The sequence below is a fragment of the Aquarana catesbeiana genome, linkage group LG09 (genome assembly GCF_042186555.1).
Source record: "Aquarana catesbeiana isolate 2022-GZ linkage group LG09, ASM4218655v1, whole genome shotgun sequence".
NCBI classification, from domain to species: Eukaryota; Metazoa; Chordata; class Amphibia; order Anura; family Ranidae; genus Aquarana; species Aquarana catesbeiana.
Window position 1 is genome coordinate 183185713 of NC_133332.1, and position 16480 is coordinate 183202192.

The 16480-nt window shown below is 39.7% G+C and overlaps 1 protein-coding gene across 3 annotated transcripts in view; it reads right to left on the reverse strand.

Annotated features, from left to right (window-relative positions):
• Nucleotides 1-16480, reverse strand: part of GRIA3 (glutamate ionotropic receptor AMPA type subunit 3) — a 446082-nt gene that overhangs the window by 33202 nt on the left and 396400 nt on the right. For all 3 annotated transcript variants that reach the window (XR_012236014.1, XM_073599435.1, XM_073599434.1), the window contains exon 11: nt 8098-8471. Coding sequence is in view for 2 of the 3 variants with exons in the window: in XM_073599435.1 (XP_073455536.1) it covers nt 8098-8471 (374 nt within the window). In the remaining variant the exon portion in view is untranslated. The remainder of the gene's footprint in view (nt 1-8097; nt 8472-16480) is intronic.

Genomic DNA, 16480 nt, shown 5'->3' on the forward strand with positions numbered 1-16480 from the left:
GAAGTGGTAATCCCTTACTGTGAATTGCAGAAACTGTTGAAGGGGCCAGAAAATCAGGATGTGTAGGTAGACATCTTTTATATTCAAATTAAATATACATTTTTTCTTTACTAGGGATTTTTCCAGTATCTACCAATACATACTGTAAATATTGCACATAATTTTCATACTAAAACAAGAAACAAACGTACATGTTAAACAATGACAGTCAAATAACACCATAGCACCAAGCTCATTCCCCCAACATGTGTCTCATTCTAAGAATAAGAATCTTGTTTTTTACATTATCACATTTAGGACATCTCTTAAAGGAGTTGAAATGAGCCAGAATGCTACGTGTTGTTGATCTTTCTGTCAAATTCTTTGGGAGTTTATTCAAGCTAGTTGCTCTAAAACATGGGACAGCAACCCATTGATTGTTATCTACCCATAAACTTGAGGCAGGTGACTGGTAGATCATGTTTGCTTCCCTACCTTGCCAACCCTCCTCCCCCAGAGAGGCAGAGTGGCTCAAGGAAGCGATGAGCTCAATTGTGTTCATTGCCTGAGCTCTCAACTTGGGAATCTGTCAAAGCCAATCCAAGGCATTCCCTTGCATATACTCTGCTGAGAAGTGAGGAATGACACTGCCCTACATACTACTGAGCTCTGTACACTGCCCTACCTACCACTGACCCCTGGACATTGCCACACATACTGCTGACCTCTGTACACTGCCCTACCTATTATTGACCCCTGTACACTGCCCTACTTACTACTGACCTCTACTGACCTCTGTACACCGGCCTACAAACTACTGATCTCTGTTCACTGCTCTACAAGTTACTGACCTCTGTCAACTGCCTTACCTTCTGCTGACTTCTGTATACTGCCCTACATACTATTGATCTCCATACAATGCACTACTTACTACTGACTCGTGCATTCTTCTCTTCATACTACTGACCTTTATACACTGCCCTATCTACTACTGGTTGTATGGAAAATTACTGCGCTACAATATTAGAAAATAAGCTGCCAGCACCAACAATGAGACTAATTGCATGTGAATGTGTGATGGGAAAAGTGCAGTGCTATAAATACATATATGCCCCAGGTGTAACCCTAGAGATAGGTGAACATACACAATAACAACTGTGCTAGAATGCACAAGGTGCTAAAAACACCAGTGTTTGTAAAAGTGTTTGTAAAAATACAAATAAATTGTGCACCAACAATAAATACAGTGCAATCAATAATGAAATGGATCAAGTGACACCATATAATCAGGTGACACCTAAGGATCCAGATAGTAGAATAAAAACACATATAACAAAATAACAAGTGTTCACGTTTGATCAGTGAATAGTCAAATTAACTTTAACACATTATAACACAGTGTAAAGTCCATCAATGATGAATATCATGATGTATTTCTCTGGAACAACCCATGGTGGATATCAGATGTTGATATCAAAAACATTGATGGTAATATTCCAGTGTTCCCAAAACACATGGGACTGTGCTTCCACCACCCAGGGGAGGGGTAGGTACTCTTACCATAGGATGTGGACATACACACAAGTGGCAGTGGGTCAAACAGGCATGGATAGAAACCGGGATTTCAAGCCATGATCTCCTGGAATTAGAAGGGTATGGACACACACTTGCAGTAATGCAGCAGACCAGTGATACAGTAAACAGGAACTCAACCATGATCTCCTAGTTCGTGCAGTCTCCTTAAAGCTCTCCTCCAGCAATGGAAAAATGGTGATCATAAAAGAAGAAAGGAAGGTCAAACAACGTATGGATTTAACCTGTTCCTGACCGACTTGAGTCTATTTACGGGGGCAGAATGGCACCCCTGCGCGAAACCCCGTACAGGGGTTTCATTTAAGAGCCACCAGAGGGCACACGCGCATGCCTGCTGCACGGTGGGGGACCCGATGTGCGTAGCCAGCAATCGCATGCACGAGTGCCAGCATGGGGATTTGTGCGTGTAAACACACAAATCCCTGTGCTGTCAGAGGAGAGGAGACATGCCGTTTGTTCCTAGTAAGTAGGAACAGCGATATGTCTCCTCTCCTACTCAGCCCTATCCCCATACAGTTAGAACACACTGACTGTGCAATTACCAGTTAAAGCGTCGCAGTGCCAAATTGTAAAAAGTGCTCTGGTCAGGAAGGGGGTAATACCTTCCGGGGCTGAATTGGTACCTAATAAAAGAATGGTACAAACATCACTCAAGATGTATACAATAAAATGTGATCACAAAAAACTTGTAAAACAGGTGCAGTATGTGGAGCTTAGCAGGCAATAATCCAATGCATTTCATCCTATGGGACTTCAACTGGGGTGTACTATTGACCTCTGTACACTGCCTTACATATTGTTGACCTTTGTTCCACAACATGGAAGACATCAAAGGTCCCTGGGGTGTGGTACCCATCTTTTGAAGACCACTACAGCAGGGGGTCACTTTGCACACAGATACCAGTCTGCACTGTTCCACATGTACCAGGGAAAACTTTTAGGTGAAACTGTCTTATGTATCACCACAGAAGCACTAACTATTTTCTACTGTAGGACTAGAAGTCCAATCTTTACCCCTCACAGCAGGCATGCCCTGCAGGGCCTTCAGAGACTTAACTTCCCCAAATGGGATCAGTGCTCTGGACCTGTACAGCATCCCACCAGTGATATTACTGGATATATATTATAGAAACCAAGAAAGGGGGGGCACCCTTATAGCTCATGCCATCACGTAGGTAATAATCACTCGCCCAGTGCCACTCCTCAAATAAAGAGGCTATATCCGTAACTAAAAACAAGCATATGTAAAAAGAAAGATTCCAGAGAGAATCACAGAGAAGATGATCTCCCTGGAATAAAGTCAGCTACTATGGATATAGTGGACAGTAATGGGAGAGCGTCTTAAAAAAAAACAATTTTATTAGAGTAGCAAAAACTAAAATTTACACAAAGGTAATTCCTGTATGAAAATTAAGTGATGCTGGTCCATCATACATCAATAAAAAGGGCATAACAAGTGCAAAATTGCATATGGTATGCCCGTGACACAGAGACACAGACAATGCACAGACAATAACACACAAATAATACACACGGTGCAGGCGCCTACATTACCACAGATGCACAGAACCCCTATGGCTAAATGCCAATGAAGAAATAGAAAACAAAGTAAATAACTACAAGGGGATACTGTGCATGTGTGGCCCCCTGGGTGGCGGAGATATGATAACAGTGATGCTACCAAGAGATGAGCCGCTAAAACAGGAGGTTACTATGCTGTAGGATTACCACAATGTACTAGTAGTTCTTGCTAAATGGAAGGAAGAAACTTCAAATCATAAAATTGCATGCGCATGCTCCAAGCATTTCATTCAAAGAATATGTCCATTCTGAAACATAGATAAACAAACTGGAGTTCCAAAATCTCTAGCAGGACATAATCAAAAGTGGATAGATGATCACACAGTGTTTAAATGACCACTGCCAAATGAAAACAGCCTTAATCGGGATGAGGTAGATGAGGGTAAATTAAACCTGCCTTTGGTGATCAAAGTGTATCAGCTAACAGCGGTTCAATGTCCATCACTGCAGGTTGTCCCGAAATCTACATTCACACCCAGGTCATGCCGATAATGTGTTGCAAGAAATCTGTGCAAAAAATGCAAGTGTAAACAGAAGATGGTTTTGGTTACATTACTGCCCTCTTTCCTAATGTAGGGATGACGGCCGAGATCTCCTGCATTTCCACAGCAACACAACAGCTCCATCACTTCTCCGACCATTGTAGGGGGATTATACCACAAGTGCTGTCTGGATCATACAATGTTGCATGTTATCGTGTTTGCTGACATTCAGCTGGTCTGTAAATTCGGGCTGTGGCGATGCCATATGGCAGGTGATAGCCTTGCTGCTAGCGGCTCCATCTAAAAGGATTCTGTTTTCCATTTCAAAAGATCCCCGTCTCCCATTGGAGTTGGGAGGTTACTGTGGCAGCGTCTGCAAGCCACGATTACGTTGACGCGTTTCACAACGTCATGTCACGTAGCTTCAACTGGACGTGGGTAAACAAACTTTTAAATCATAACTATACAAAATACAAAATCAGTATATCATTCATGGAACAGCAAACCCACAGATTTGAGGTGCAGAATTACCCCCAAAAAGAAGAGGGTGAAACTGTCTTATGTATCACCACAGAAGCACTAACTATTTGCTACTGCAGGACTAGAAGTCCAATCTTCACCCCCTCACAGCAAGCATGCCCTGCAGGGACTTCAGAGACTTAACTTCCCCAAATGGGATCAGTGCTTTGAACCTGTACAGCCTCCTACCAGTGATATTACTGGATATATTTTATAGAAACCAAGAAAGGGGGCCACCCTTATAGCTCATGCCATCACATAGGTAATAATCACTCGCCCAGTGCCACTCCTCAAATAAAGAGGCTATATCCGTAACTAAAAACAAGCTTATGTAAAAAGAAAGATTCCCGAGAGAATCACAGAGAAGATGATCTCCCTGGAATAAAGACAGCTACTATGAATGTTCAGCCAGTTGTAGGTTTTCCCAAATTTGTGATCATATACAGTGCCTTGAGAGCATTAATCAGGGAAGCAGCCAAGAGGCTCATGGTAATTCTCTAGGATAACTGGATTAGCACTAAAGCTGTGTCTACACTATATTGTAGATGGGAGCTTCTAATTGCATGATTTTCATGCCAGGGGAACCGACAAAGTGGGGCCCCTGCATGAGTAAGTGAGCGTGATGACATCATTGCACATATGTCGATCTTCATCTTTTGAAGACCACTACAGCAGGGGGGCACTTTGCACAGAGATACCAGTCTGCACTGTTCCAAATGTACCAGGGAACACTTTTAGGTGAAACTGTCTTATGTATCACCACAGAAGCACTATTTGCTACTGCAGGACTAGAAGTCCAATCTTAACCCCTCACAGCAGGCATGCCCTGCAGGGCCTTCAGAGACTCAACTTCCCCAAATGGGATCAGTGCTCTGGACCTGTACAGCATCCTACCAGTGATTTTACTGGATATATATTACCCTGGAGATCACTGCCCATAGGATCCAGTACAAACATGATAGGTGACCCCTGCTTTTACATGCGAGGTCTGAGTAGTCTTTCTTGGCCTCTTGACCATACGTGACAAATCCAGATGAAGTCTTTCTCTACCCAAGCAGAGGTGTTCAGAATAGGCCATACATAGTGTACTAAAGCCCACAAAAGGAGATCTTCAGAGGAACATCCATCTGTTTTTTTCCAATTTACCTGAAGGGGGCAGCATAACCCAAGTAGTCATAAATATGAAATGTTCTTTGCACTGAGATGTACGATTAAGAAAAATACACATGTGGTATAACAAAATATCTGTATACTGAAGTTTTAACACACAGATGAACCAAAGTTTCAACAACCTGAAAAGTTTGCACTTATGCTTGCTTTTATAGAACTCAGAATATTAGCAACAGTGACAGAACAGCAATGGTTAGCATGGCTACCAAGTAATTCCAGATTTAGTTGTAAAAATGATCCCAATATGTATACTTTCCCACGTTCTGATTTACTGGATAATATTTCAATAGCTCTGTTTTGTTCTTGTTGGCATGGCTCTCATAATCACATTAGACTGTAAAACTAAGTGAGAAGCAACCAATTAAAATGGACTAATGAATAATAAGAAAAAAACCTGCGCTGTGGAAAAAAAACTATAATAATTCTAAATAAATGCAAAATGTATATACAGTATGTGTATATGTTTACACATACACACGCATGTACATATGCAGTAGGGCTGCTGCTATAGTGTAAGGTGAATACTCCGAATAATGACAAAAAGAAATTAATACTCAGCGCTGCCTCTCTAAATCATAAATGTACATCTACCCACATCAAATGTGTATCATAAAACAACATATACAACAAAGTGCCGATATAGTGCCAACAATTGCACACAATCAAGTTCAATAAAGTGCAATAATAAGGTGCAATCAATAAAGTTCATCTATTATGAGGTATGGGACTGGTGACACGTTGATGCAATCTTGGTGACTTCCTGTGCTCCCCTCCTGCATCAACGTGTCACCAGTCCCATACCTCACAATAGATGAACTTTATTCATTGCACCTTATTATTGCACTTTATTGAACTTGATTGTATGCAATTGTTGGCACTATATCGGCACTTTGTTGTATATGTTGTTTTATGATACACATTTGATGTGGGTAGATGTACATTTATGATTTAGAGAGGCAGCGCTGAGTATAAATTTCTTTTGTCATAAAATGGACTAATGTTATCTCTGAGAATAAATATATAGGTGATAGGTTTCACCTTGTTTCACTACACTGTGAGGGGAAATTATCAACACTTGAGCAGACAGAATCTGGAGCAGCTTTGCATTGCAACCAATCAGTTTCTATTTTCAGCTTGTTCAGTTAAGCTTTGAAAAGGAATATAGAAGCTGATTGGTTGTCATGTGTGGCTGCTCCAGATTCTGATTGCTCATGTTTTGATAAATTCCCTACTTAATTTTTTTTTCTATGTCATATTAGTATTCATCAGTATAATTCATCAGTATATTCATTAGTATTCTTCAGTATACTTTGCAGAGAAGGAGCTCTGACCACAACATTAAAATGTCACTGTTTGCTGTTAAACAAAATGTCACTGGTCATTGTTAAAATAGAAAATGGATCTCTGAAGGATAAATTTAAAATTGCAAGAGCTGTGTAGCTATATACAGTATATATATATATACACAATATTCTAATGTCAGGGCCTTGTCATAATTCCAGTCACCTTTGCCCCTGGAAAAAAGTGAAAAAGCCTGAGTTGGAATAACATTGGACCAGTCCACCCAAATATGATATTTTAGTAACTGGCGCAAGTACTTTGTAGGGGGTTATAATTTGGTTTTTTTTTTTAAATTTACAATATATAATGGACAATGCAAAAGGGGTGTAAACACCCAGTTTTGTGGGGGAGGAGCAAATGTATCTAGAGACATGAAACAACATCCTGTTCTGCTGTTTTAGCCCAGATCAGGTGACATGTCTACAGGTCAGGCAAACAATTGTCAACTTGGAACAATTGATTGAAAAGGTTAGGACACTTGTTCCAATAACAACTGTCCTTTCTGAGATATTCCATCAGCTGCAGTGTCCACTGGCATCTCTCTCCACCGTTTCTCCCTCCTTCCCCTTTGCAGTGGCAGTAAGACAACTCGTCTTTTGAGCTAAGTGTTTATTAATTAAACATTGCCAGGAAAAAATGCAAGAGCAATGGCAGGGATATCACAATGCTGATGTCCCAAATAAGTATGAAGAGCCTGTGATGGACTTCTGACAGATGCAGGAAGTCTCTATAAAGCAGCCTGAAAAAAATGTTATTAAAAAGTCAAAGTTTGAAGATAAACTTAAAACAAATATTGCAATTATTATTGTTATAGTGCAGTTTTAGGCAATTTAATTGTAGCTTGTAAATGCCAATATAAAAGAAAGGTTGTATTGCATAAAAAGAAGATTTAACAGCCAATAGCAGTGTAAAAGCTCAATAGACAGAAAATTAACAAAGGAACAGATAACAAAACAGAAATAGAGTGCAAGCAAGTTATGCAATGACAGAAATGAAGAGACAAATGCATGAGATGAAAAGCATGAAGACAGAGGTAATAAAATGCTGCTGCATGTGTCTTCAGAGCAAGAAGTTATTTTTGCATAGCAACATATGTTATATGCACCAAGCAGATGACCGTAAAATGAGATATGCAGCAAAAACACGGTAGACCTCCAAGCATTGCTGAAACAAAAAGACCCTATGCATTTTACAGTCTCAACATGGTGAATATAAGTTTAAATTGGCATGTATAATGGGTTTTGGTCTCATACCAATTATACATGGGTGATGGTGGCTAGCAATATGATTTAATGATGACGCTTAGCACTGAGTGAATTGTGAAGCAAGAATAACTGAATTAAAAATGGTTGATAAAATTAACATATATACACCATGGCGTCAGTGTATGACCATAAAATGCAAGAAGGTGATGGAGTGATAGGGAACAAACCTTGGAGAAATATCGCATCCTTGCTGCATAAAGGCACCCAGGGAAAACCAAAGGCTGTTAAATATCCCAAATTCATTTGGTGGGTCAGGAGGATTCTGAGGGTCACGAGCTTCATCCGTGTCCTCCAAGTGCCATTCATAAGGGCTGAATCTGCTCACAAGGAAAAGAACTACACTGACTCCGATATATGCAAAAACTATACACATCCATATTTCATAGGCCAAAGGGTCCAGGAAGGAAAACACTCCTGGTTTTGATTTTTGAGGCTTCTTAATCATGATGGAGATGCCAAGGCTCATAAATGGTTTTGAAAAATCAATCACTTCTTCCCGTACCAGAGTAATGGTGAGAGGGGCAACAGCTATGTCTGCTCTCTGAAAACAAAGAAAATAGTTCAATAAGTGCACATTTGTTTAGTAAAATTAAGCAACAGTTTTAAACACTGTGTCCGGAGCTCCCTAAAAGTTCAGGACTTAATTTGCTGGTGTATTGAAGGCAGGAGATAGCTTTGGTATAACAGGTGTTTGACAATAATGATATGAAATGAAAACAGAGAATGACCCATTGACTAGCCTTTACAATACCTCTATAGGCAGAGAGAGACGGAAAGAGCAGGAGGAAAGGAAATGAAAAGTGTGGAGAGGATGAATAAAATATTCCTCTAAATTACTGCTTACCTATTGTAATACAATGAATAGTTCAGCTATGAATAATTATTAAAATAATTTTAAATATCTTTGAAAACTTTCCTTATCTTAATATAAATTTTACTGGTGGCACTTATTGTTTTTGTTTTTTTTAATTAGTAATCTGATGTGCCTATTTATTTCTTTGTTGCATGTCAGATAAGATAGACATCCCCTAAACAGTACATAGGACAGACATCTGTGTTCATTTAGCAAAGGAGTAGAGGATGTTCCCTTTGCAAGGTAAATAATTGTAAAATAATTAATCTGTGTTTAATTTGAATACCCAATCACATGCAAGTGAAGTTTAAAAGATTTGTTCACCTTTTCAAAAAAATGGAAAGCTGATATAACTCACTGCACCTTTCCCACACCCTCGGTCTCTTCTGCACTTATTTCCTTCCTTATACCTTCCTCGATTATCTTCTGCTTCCCACACAACCGTTGTAGTTGTTCGGGCATCTGAAAAATGCAGTACACAGCCTGGAGACTGTGTAGCATCATGGTGGTGAGGGGGGATTGGTCAGTGCCAGCACATGACTGCACTAACACTCTGAGTCACCCCAAAAGAAAAAAGAGTGCAGAAGAGCATATCTTTCAAAAGCCCAAAAAGCTACATCAGCTAGCATGGGCAATGAAAGATAATCATCCAAAAAGGTAAGTGCAACGGGGACCAGGGGTGTGCAAAGGTTGTTGTGAGTTAGTTCACCACTAACCCTTTAAATTGTTTTTTTTTCTAGCACATGATCGCATGATACGAGTTTCAACTTTATTATTAACATTCACTTAATAAAATGAATATTCACTTTGCTTCTAAGTAAAATGTTTTTATTCTTTTTATCATCCCCAATAAGTCATTTAGTTATCAAAGCTATTAGAAAATGTAAGAATGAGAATCATTTTCACTTAAGTTTATAAATCTATTAAAGCTGAAGGTTAGATAATTTTTTTTTTAAGTATACAACTTCAGCCACATACAGTAATTTGCCTCTAGTGTGTCCTACATCTTGCTAGCTGCTGCTTACTGTAAAAATCCTCCCTTCAGTCATGCCAGATCCCCCTCACAGATGTGAAATTCTAGCTCTGCATGGGTTAAAGCAGTGGCTGTTATTGTGACAAACTCCCAATGCTCGCTCTCCCCTTCATTTCCCTCTCCTCCATTACCAAAACTAATTTTTTTTCACAGAATGCAACTCATTCATAGCATCCCATGGCTTCCAATACCATATCTACACCGACGACACCCAAATCTATCTCTCTGCCCCTCAGCTCACTCCGACAGTTGGAAGTCACACCACTTCCTCAAACTCAACCTATCCAAAACCGGACTCATAATTTTCCCTCCCCCATGTGCCCCTTCCCCTGATCTCGCTGTCAAGATTGATGGCACAACTGTCTGCCCATCCCTTCATGCCAAGGTTTCAGGTGTAATCCTGGGTTCTAAACTATCCTTTTGGCCCCACAATCCAATCACTGTTCAAATCTTGCCGCCTCAGCCTCTGCAAAATCTCCAAAATACATCCCTTTCTAACCAATGGCACCACTAAGCTCCTTATTCACTCCCTGGTCATCTCCTGCCTCGACTACTACAACTCGCTCCTCATTGGTTTACCTTTACATAGGATATCCCCCTTCAGTCTGTTATGAATGCTGCTGCCCGGTTCATCCACCTTACCAACCGCTCTGTGTCTGCTACCCCTCTGTGTCAATCCTTCCATTGGCTCCTGCTCACCTAACAAATTAAATTCAAAATACTAACAACAACTTACAAAGCCATCCACAACTCTGCCCCCAGCTACATCACTAGCCTAGTCCAAAAATACCAACCAAATAGTTCTCTTCGTTCCTCCCAAGACCTACTGCTCTCTAGCTCCCTTGTCACCTCCTCCCACTCATGCCTTCAGGACTTTTTCCGAGCCTCTCCCATCCTATGAAACTCCCTACTGCAATCTGTCTGATTATCTCCTCCTCTGTTTGCTCTTAGACGATCCCTGAAAACCCATCTCTTCTGAGAAGCCTATCCTGCCCCTACCTAACAATTGTACTTTAATTTTCTCCATCAGATCCTCCCCCACAGCTATTACCTTTTGTATCATTTTACCCTCCCTCCTAGATTTTAAGCTCTAATGAGCAGGGCCCTCTGATTCCTCCTGTATTGAATTGTATTGTAACTGTACTGTCTGCCCTTATGTTTAAAATGCTGTGCAAACGGTTGGTGCTATATAAATCCTGTATAATAATAATAATAATAATAATAATAATAATATTACATGTTGCATTCTGTGACAACAATACAAGGAGTTTTTTTAATGGAGGAGGAGGAGAGAAATGGGAAGAGCGAGCTTCAGGAGTCCTTCAAGTCAAACCTATACAACACTGCAGTTCACAGCTGTGAGGGGATCTGACTACTCTAAAAAAAGCATGGGGATAAGGTAATAGTATGGTGGTCATAATATGGCGGGCTCCTTATCTGAATAAATATTCCAGGAAAATTACCTAAAAGGTTCTTAATCTACTGGATGAACATACGAGCCAGGGAACTAGCAGTTTTAAAGAGTAGGTTAGCAATGGCAGCCTAATATTGCCTTTGCATCAGATGTTATCAAAAGATATTACAGTATAAACTTAAGATTGTTTTCAATAATTTTATATAAAAGCAATTGCATTTTGAAATAGCCACTGATAAAACATTAAAAGATTAAAAAATGTGTAAACTTCCAGCCAGTTTTTCTTCCCACCCTTCTACCTTTAAACAAAAGTTTTATTTTGCTCTCTGTATATACACAGATTACTTATAAAAGCACAAACCATTGTTGTAAATAATATGATAAACGGAACATAATTTATCAAACCATGCAGTAGATGCATTTAGTATTTGCTTGCGTATCTGATGTAATGGTAAAAGGTTCTCTGCACTGGGTGGATCTGCTTGTCTTTTGTATTAAGATCATAAATCAAAAATGAAGCCATTTAAAATTGCACATGTAGCAAGTGTTTTCTGAAAAGTACTAGTTTTGTTTCTTTAAAGTGCAGAATTCATTATTATTTCATGACATTCACGCCAGCTAACAATCCATAACTCAGGAAACATCAAGCATTAAGCTTTTAAGGTAAATCGGTTTGGATGATGTACGATGTTAAAAAAAAGAATGTAAGCAATTTTTAAACAAGACTCAGGGTCATTATTTTTAAAATATTTCTTCCAGAGGCTAGTGCTGGGACAAAATCAGCTATACACCGCAGGGTATTTTAGAAAATGACAGATTACTCTACATTAGCTTTCAGGCAGACTGGTTGAGATCTTAAAATTGACTTGACCAAAGTTTGGTCCAGTTTTGCCCCTGATGAAAGCAAGTCATGCCTTGCCAGTGATACGTTTCCCATGTGTAAAACACGATGTGTCCCTCTGTGAGCATGCTGGAAAATCTTTTCTTCTATTATTTTACAAATAAAAACGTGTTCATCCATTTGTGGTATATTCTTCAGACAATGCAACAGTGGAACATAGAGAATCCTGCTGTAAGTACTGGTGCACAGAACTGTTCCTAAAAGGTCAGATTGTGCATTTCTGTAAAATAAAACCCTACAAACAAATAAAGGACAAGCCTATATAAAAAATGTAAACACACAGTATATCACAAAAGTGAGTACACCCCTCACATTTTTGTAAATATTTTATTAAATCCTTTCATGTGACAACACTGAAGAAATTACATTTTGCTACAATGTAAAGTAGTGAGTGTACAGCTTGTATAACAGTGAAAATTTGCTGTCCCTTCAAAATAACTCACACAGCCATTAATGTCTAAACCACTGTCAACAAAAGTGAGTACACCCCTAAGTTATTTTGAGGGGACAGCAAATTTACACTGTTATACAATTTGTACACTCACTACTTTACATTGTAGCAAAGTGTAAGTTCTTCAGTGTTGTCACATGAAAAGATATAATAAAATATTTCCAAAAATGTGAGGCATATACTCACTTTTGTGAGATACTGTGTAATCATTCAGTTTGCTGCTTAATACTAACCCATGTGTAAAATACAGCCTTCCCTAAGATCTGCAATAAACAGCAGATAGCAGTCAGAAATAAAAGCACCAAATTATGTTTCTTACAAGAAATTTTCTATTAAGATACATGATTGCTTCAACCAAACATACGTGTTTATTAACCAACCAGTGCCAGCCTTATAATCAAGTTGAAAAAATACACACATCCTTTGACTCCAAGCCTTATCTTGGGCTAACAATAGTCATCACCCATGAACATCCGGTTAATTAATTTTTCACTTGATATTGGTTGACCAGATGGAGTCTGCAGTGATTACAACATATCCAAAGATTTGTGGACATTTCTGATCTGTGGGTAATAGATTCTTTGTTATCATTTAAAAAAAAAAAAAAAAAAAAAAACACCAACAGGGATGAAGAGGGATCAGGCCTGTTAACAGTGAATATTTTGTCAGGCTTGTTAACAATTTACAATTACGTTTTTATATCTACATTGAACAGGCAATCTGTATAGCAGTGAAGTGGCCTGCATACTCACAATCGACAATGCATGGGCAAGCTAAACAAATGGAAATAGAACTTGAAGGCTGTTAAAGCATAGCACTCCAGTCATGGTAATTTGTCTTTAATATTGGCCTTCCCTCTTCTAAGTTATGTAAAATGATTGAGAATGAGGAAATGCTTTTTTTAAATGAGTCTTTCAGGGAATAATAGGACAGCAGGACCATTCAAATAAAAAAAAAAAAAAGAAAAAAAAAAGAAAAGAAATGAGATAGGATTACACTCATTCACATTAGGAAGCAGATTTTACTTGAGAAAAATAAATCAATGCTTTTCTTTTGATAACACTGAATATGATGCCAGCTCTTTAAACACGCAAGCACAGTCAATATTTATTGACTTTTAAATAGATCAATCAAGTCCCATGATAATACATGACCTCTGAAGGACTGAAAAGTAATTTCGAGCAAAAATTCATTTACTGTTTAACTAAAAGGTTGTATTCTCTGAGAGTCAATTTTAGGTCAAGCTGTGATAATACTACAGATCATGCAATTTAAGGAAAAGAAAGCAAATGAAAAAATGAGTACAATTGCGTAGCTTTTAACAATGGCATGCATTTAAGTGAATTGGTGTGATGAGCGCAAATTACATTCTGATCTCTAAGAAAATCAAATACTTTTTTTGAATTGGAAAGCTGTTTTTTGGTAAGAATTTGAATATAATGTTCTTGAATAAGAATCCCATATTGGTTGTTATAAAATGACTTATTTCATGCTGAAAAGATACATGGATAGATGCATGTTATGAGGCAAAAGTATTTTTTTTTGTGATAAAATGGTTAAATTTACAAGCTGTGCTATGACTGCTAATATTTTTTTCTGAAAAACTGTTTACATTGGTGCCCACAAATTAAAATGGTGGTTGCACCATCTGGCCATCATTTAGTACCTGTGCAATTGGACAGCCCTTAAACATGAACATTTGGAATGTTCATTTCTATATCAATGGAGATGGGGATGGAGGGTAGAGTGTTATAAGCAAATGATGTTGGTGTTGCTTATCTTGGGAATAGTGGGACAATAGGGATTAGTACATACATTGGTGTGCGCAGCCTATAGCATTAGGGTATGCACTCCAGAGCACAAACACACATGTGTGTATATCAGAAGAGCAGTGGACGGTGTCAGTAGAGCAGAGATTGGTGTCAATAGGGCGGTGGACGGTGTCAGTAGTTTTTTTATTTTATTATTTTTTACAATTGTATTTTTTGTACAGTGTTATTTTTATTATTTTTTTTACTATTTTTTTTAGGAGCCCCATTGAAGGGCTTTGGTGAAAGATCAAGGGTCTAAACAGAGAGAAAGGGATTGAGGACAGAGCTTCCCCAGTCCCTTTCTCTGCAGCCCCAGCTGCAGTGGACAGCGAATGAATGGGAAGTGTTCTATGCTGAGCGGCTTCCTGTTCATTCACAAACTGAAAGCATAGTAAACATAGTTTACTATGATTCAACTAAGAATGAATACATTTTCAGATTAGTACAGATCACTCACTGTGTTCATTCTCTCATCTGTCCTGAAACATCCCCCCCGCAGCAGCCAGTGGGAGAGGAGAGAAGCTGGCACCAATGCAGGGGTGAGACAGGATACACCAGGAAGCAGAGGGAATCGGCACTGCACAGGGTGATTGTGGTGTGCCCGGGCACACCCAGCACACCCTGTGTGCACGCCTATGGATAAATAAAGTATGTTCAAAATATATACAGTATAATCATTACTGACCCTGACAGAAATATTTTAATGTAAATATTCATATCAATAGGTGCAAAAAAAGATTTGCATAAGTTGTACATATGTGTATGTGGGAGCAACCATACTTCTTCATTATATAAGTAGACTTGACTTTGTAGCTCTGCCCAGTAGCTGTGCTTTTCTGTTTTTCTCTCACTTAGTGCTAGCCTGTGGGTAAGGTCTGACACACTGCAAGCAGTTAATAAACGTCACTGATAGCTCCTCATTATCACCGTTAAGGGAGGTTAAATGGGTATGACCATCAAAAGTAATGCTTGAATCAGTAGCCCTGGCCTACCTTGAGCTGAGTTTATCTAAATTGTCATAAAGCTGCTATGCTTTGCCCATTCCAGATACATAGGTGACTACTAGAAGGAGCATTAACCAATCTGGATATGGAAATTATTAACCACTTGCTTACTGGGCACTTAAACCCTCCTCCTGCCCAGACCAATTTTCAGCTTTCAGCGCTGACGCACTTTGAATGACAATTGCGCGGTCATACAACACTGTACCCAAATTAAATTTGTATTATTTTTTTCCCACAAATAGAGCTTTCTTTTGGTGGTATTTGATCACAGCTGGGATTTTTAAACAAACAAAAAAAGATGGAAAATTAAAAAAAAAAAATCATGTTTCATAGTTTGTTATAAAATTTTGCAAACAGGTAATTTTTCTCCTTCATTGATATGCGCTGATGAGGCGGCACTGGTGGGCACTGATAGGCTGCACTGATGGGCAGGATAGGCACAGTTAAGGCGGCACTGATAGGCACAGTTAAGGTGGCACTGATAGGCACAGTTAAGGCGGCACTGATGGGGACAGATAAGGCGGTAGTGATGGGCACAGATAAGGCGGCACTGATGGCCACTGATGGGCACTGATGGGTGGCACGGATGGGTGGCACGGATAGGTGGCACTGATGGGCACTGATAGGTACTACTGATGGGGGCACTGATGGGCGGCACTGATGGGTGGCACTGATGGGCAGTGATGGGCAGCACCGATGGGCACTTATGGGCACTGGTAGGTGACACTGATGGGCACTGATGTGCAGCACTGTTGTTGTGGCACTGATTGTGGGCGCTGATGGGTGGCACTGTGGGCGCTGATGGGTGGCACTGTGGGCACTGATGGGTGGCACTGTGGGCACTGATGGGTGACGCTGGGTGACGCTGGTGGGCACTGGTAGGCGGCACTGCTCCTATATGCTAGGTGTCACTGGCAGGGGGCACAGATGATTGCCGTGATCGGGACTGATATCCGTCTCACGGCTGCCGGTGGTCGGCTTTTTTTTTCCTCCTCACGCTGTCAGCGCGAGGAGAAAAAATAGCCGATTACCGGCTCTGTTTAAATCACACGATCAGCTGTCATTGGCTGACAGATGATCATG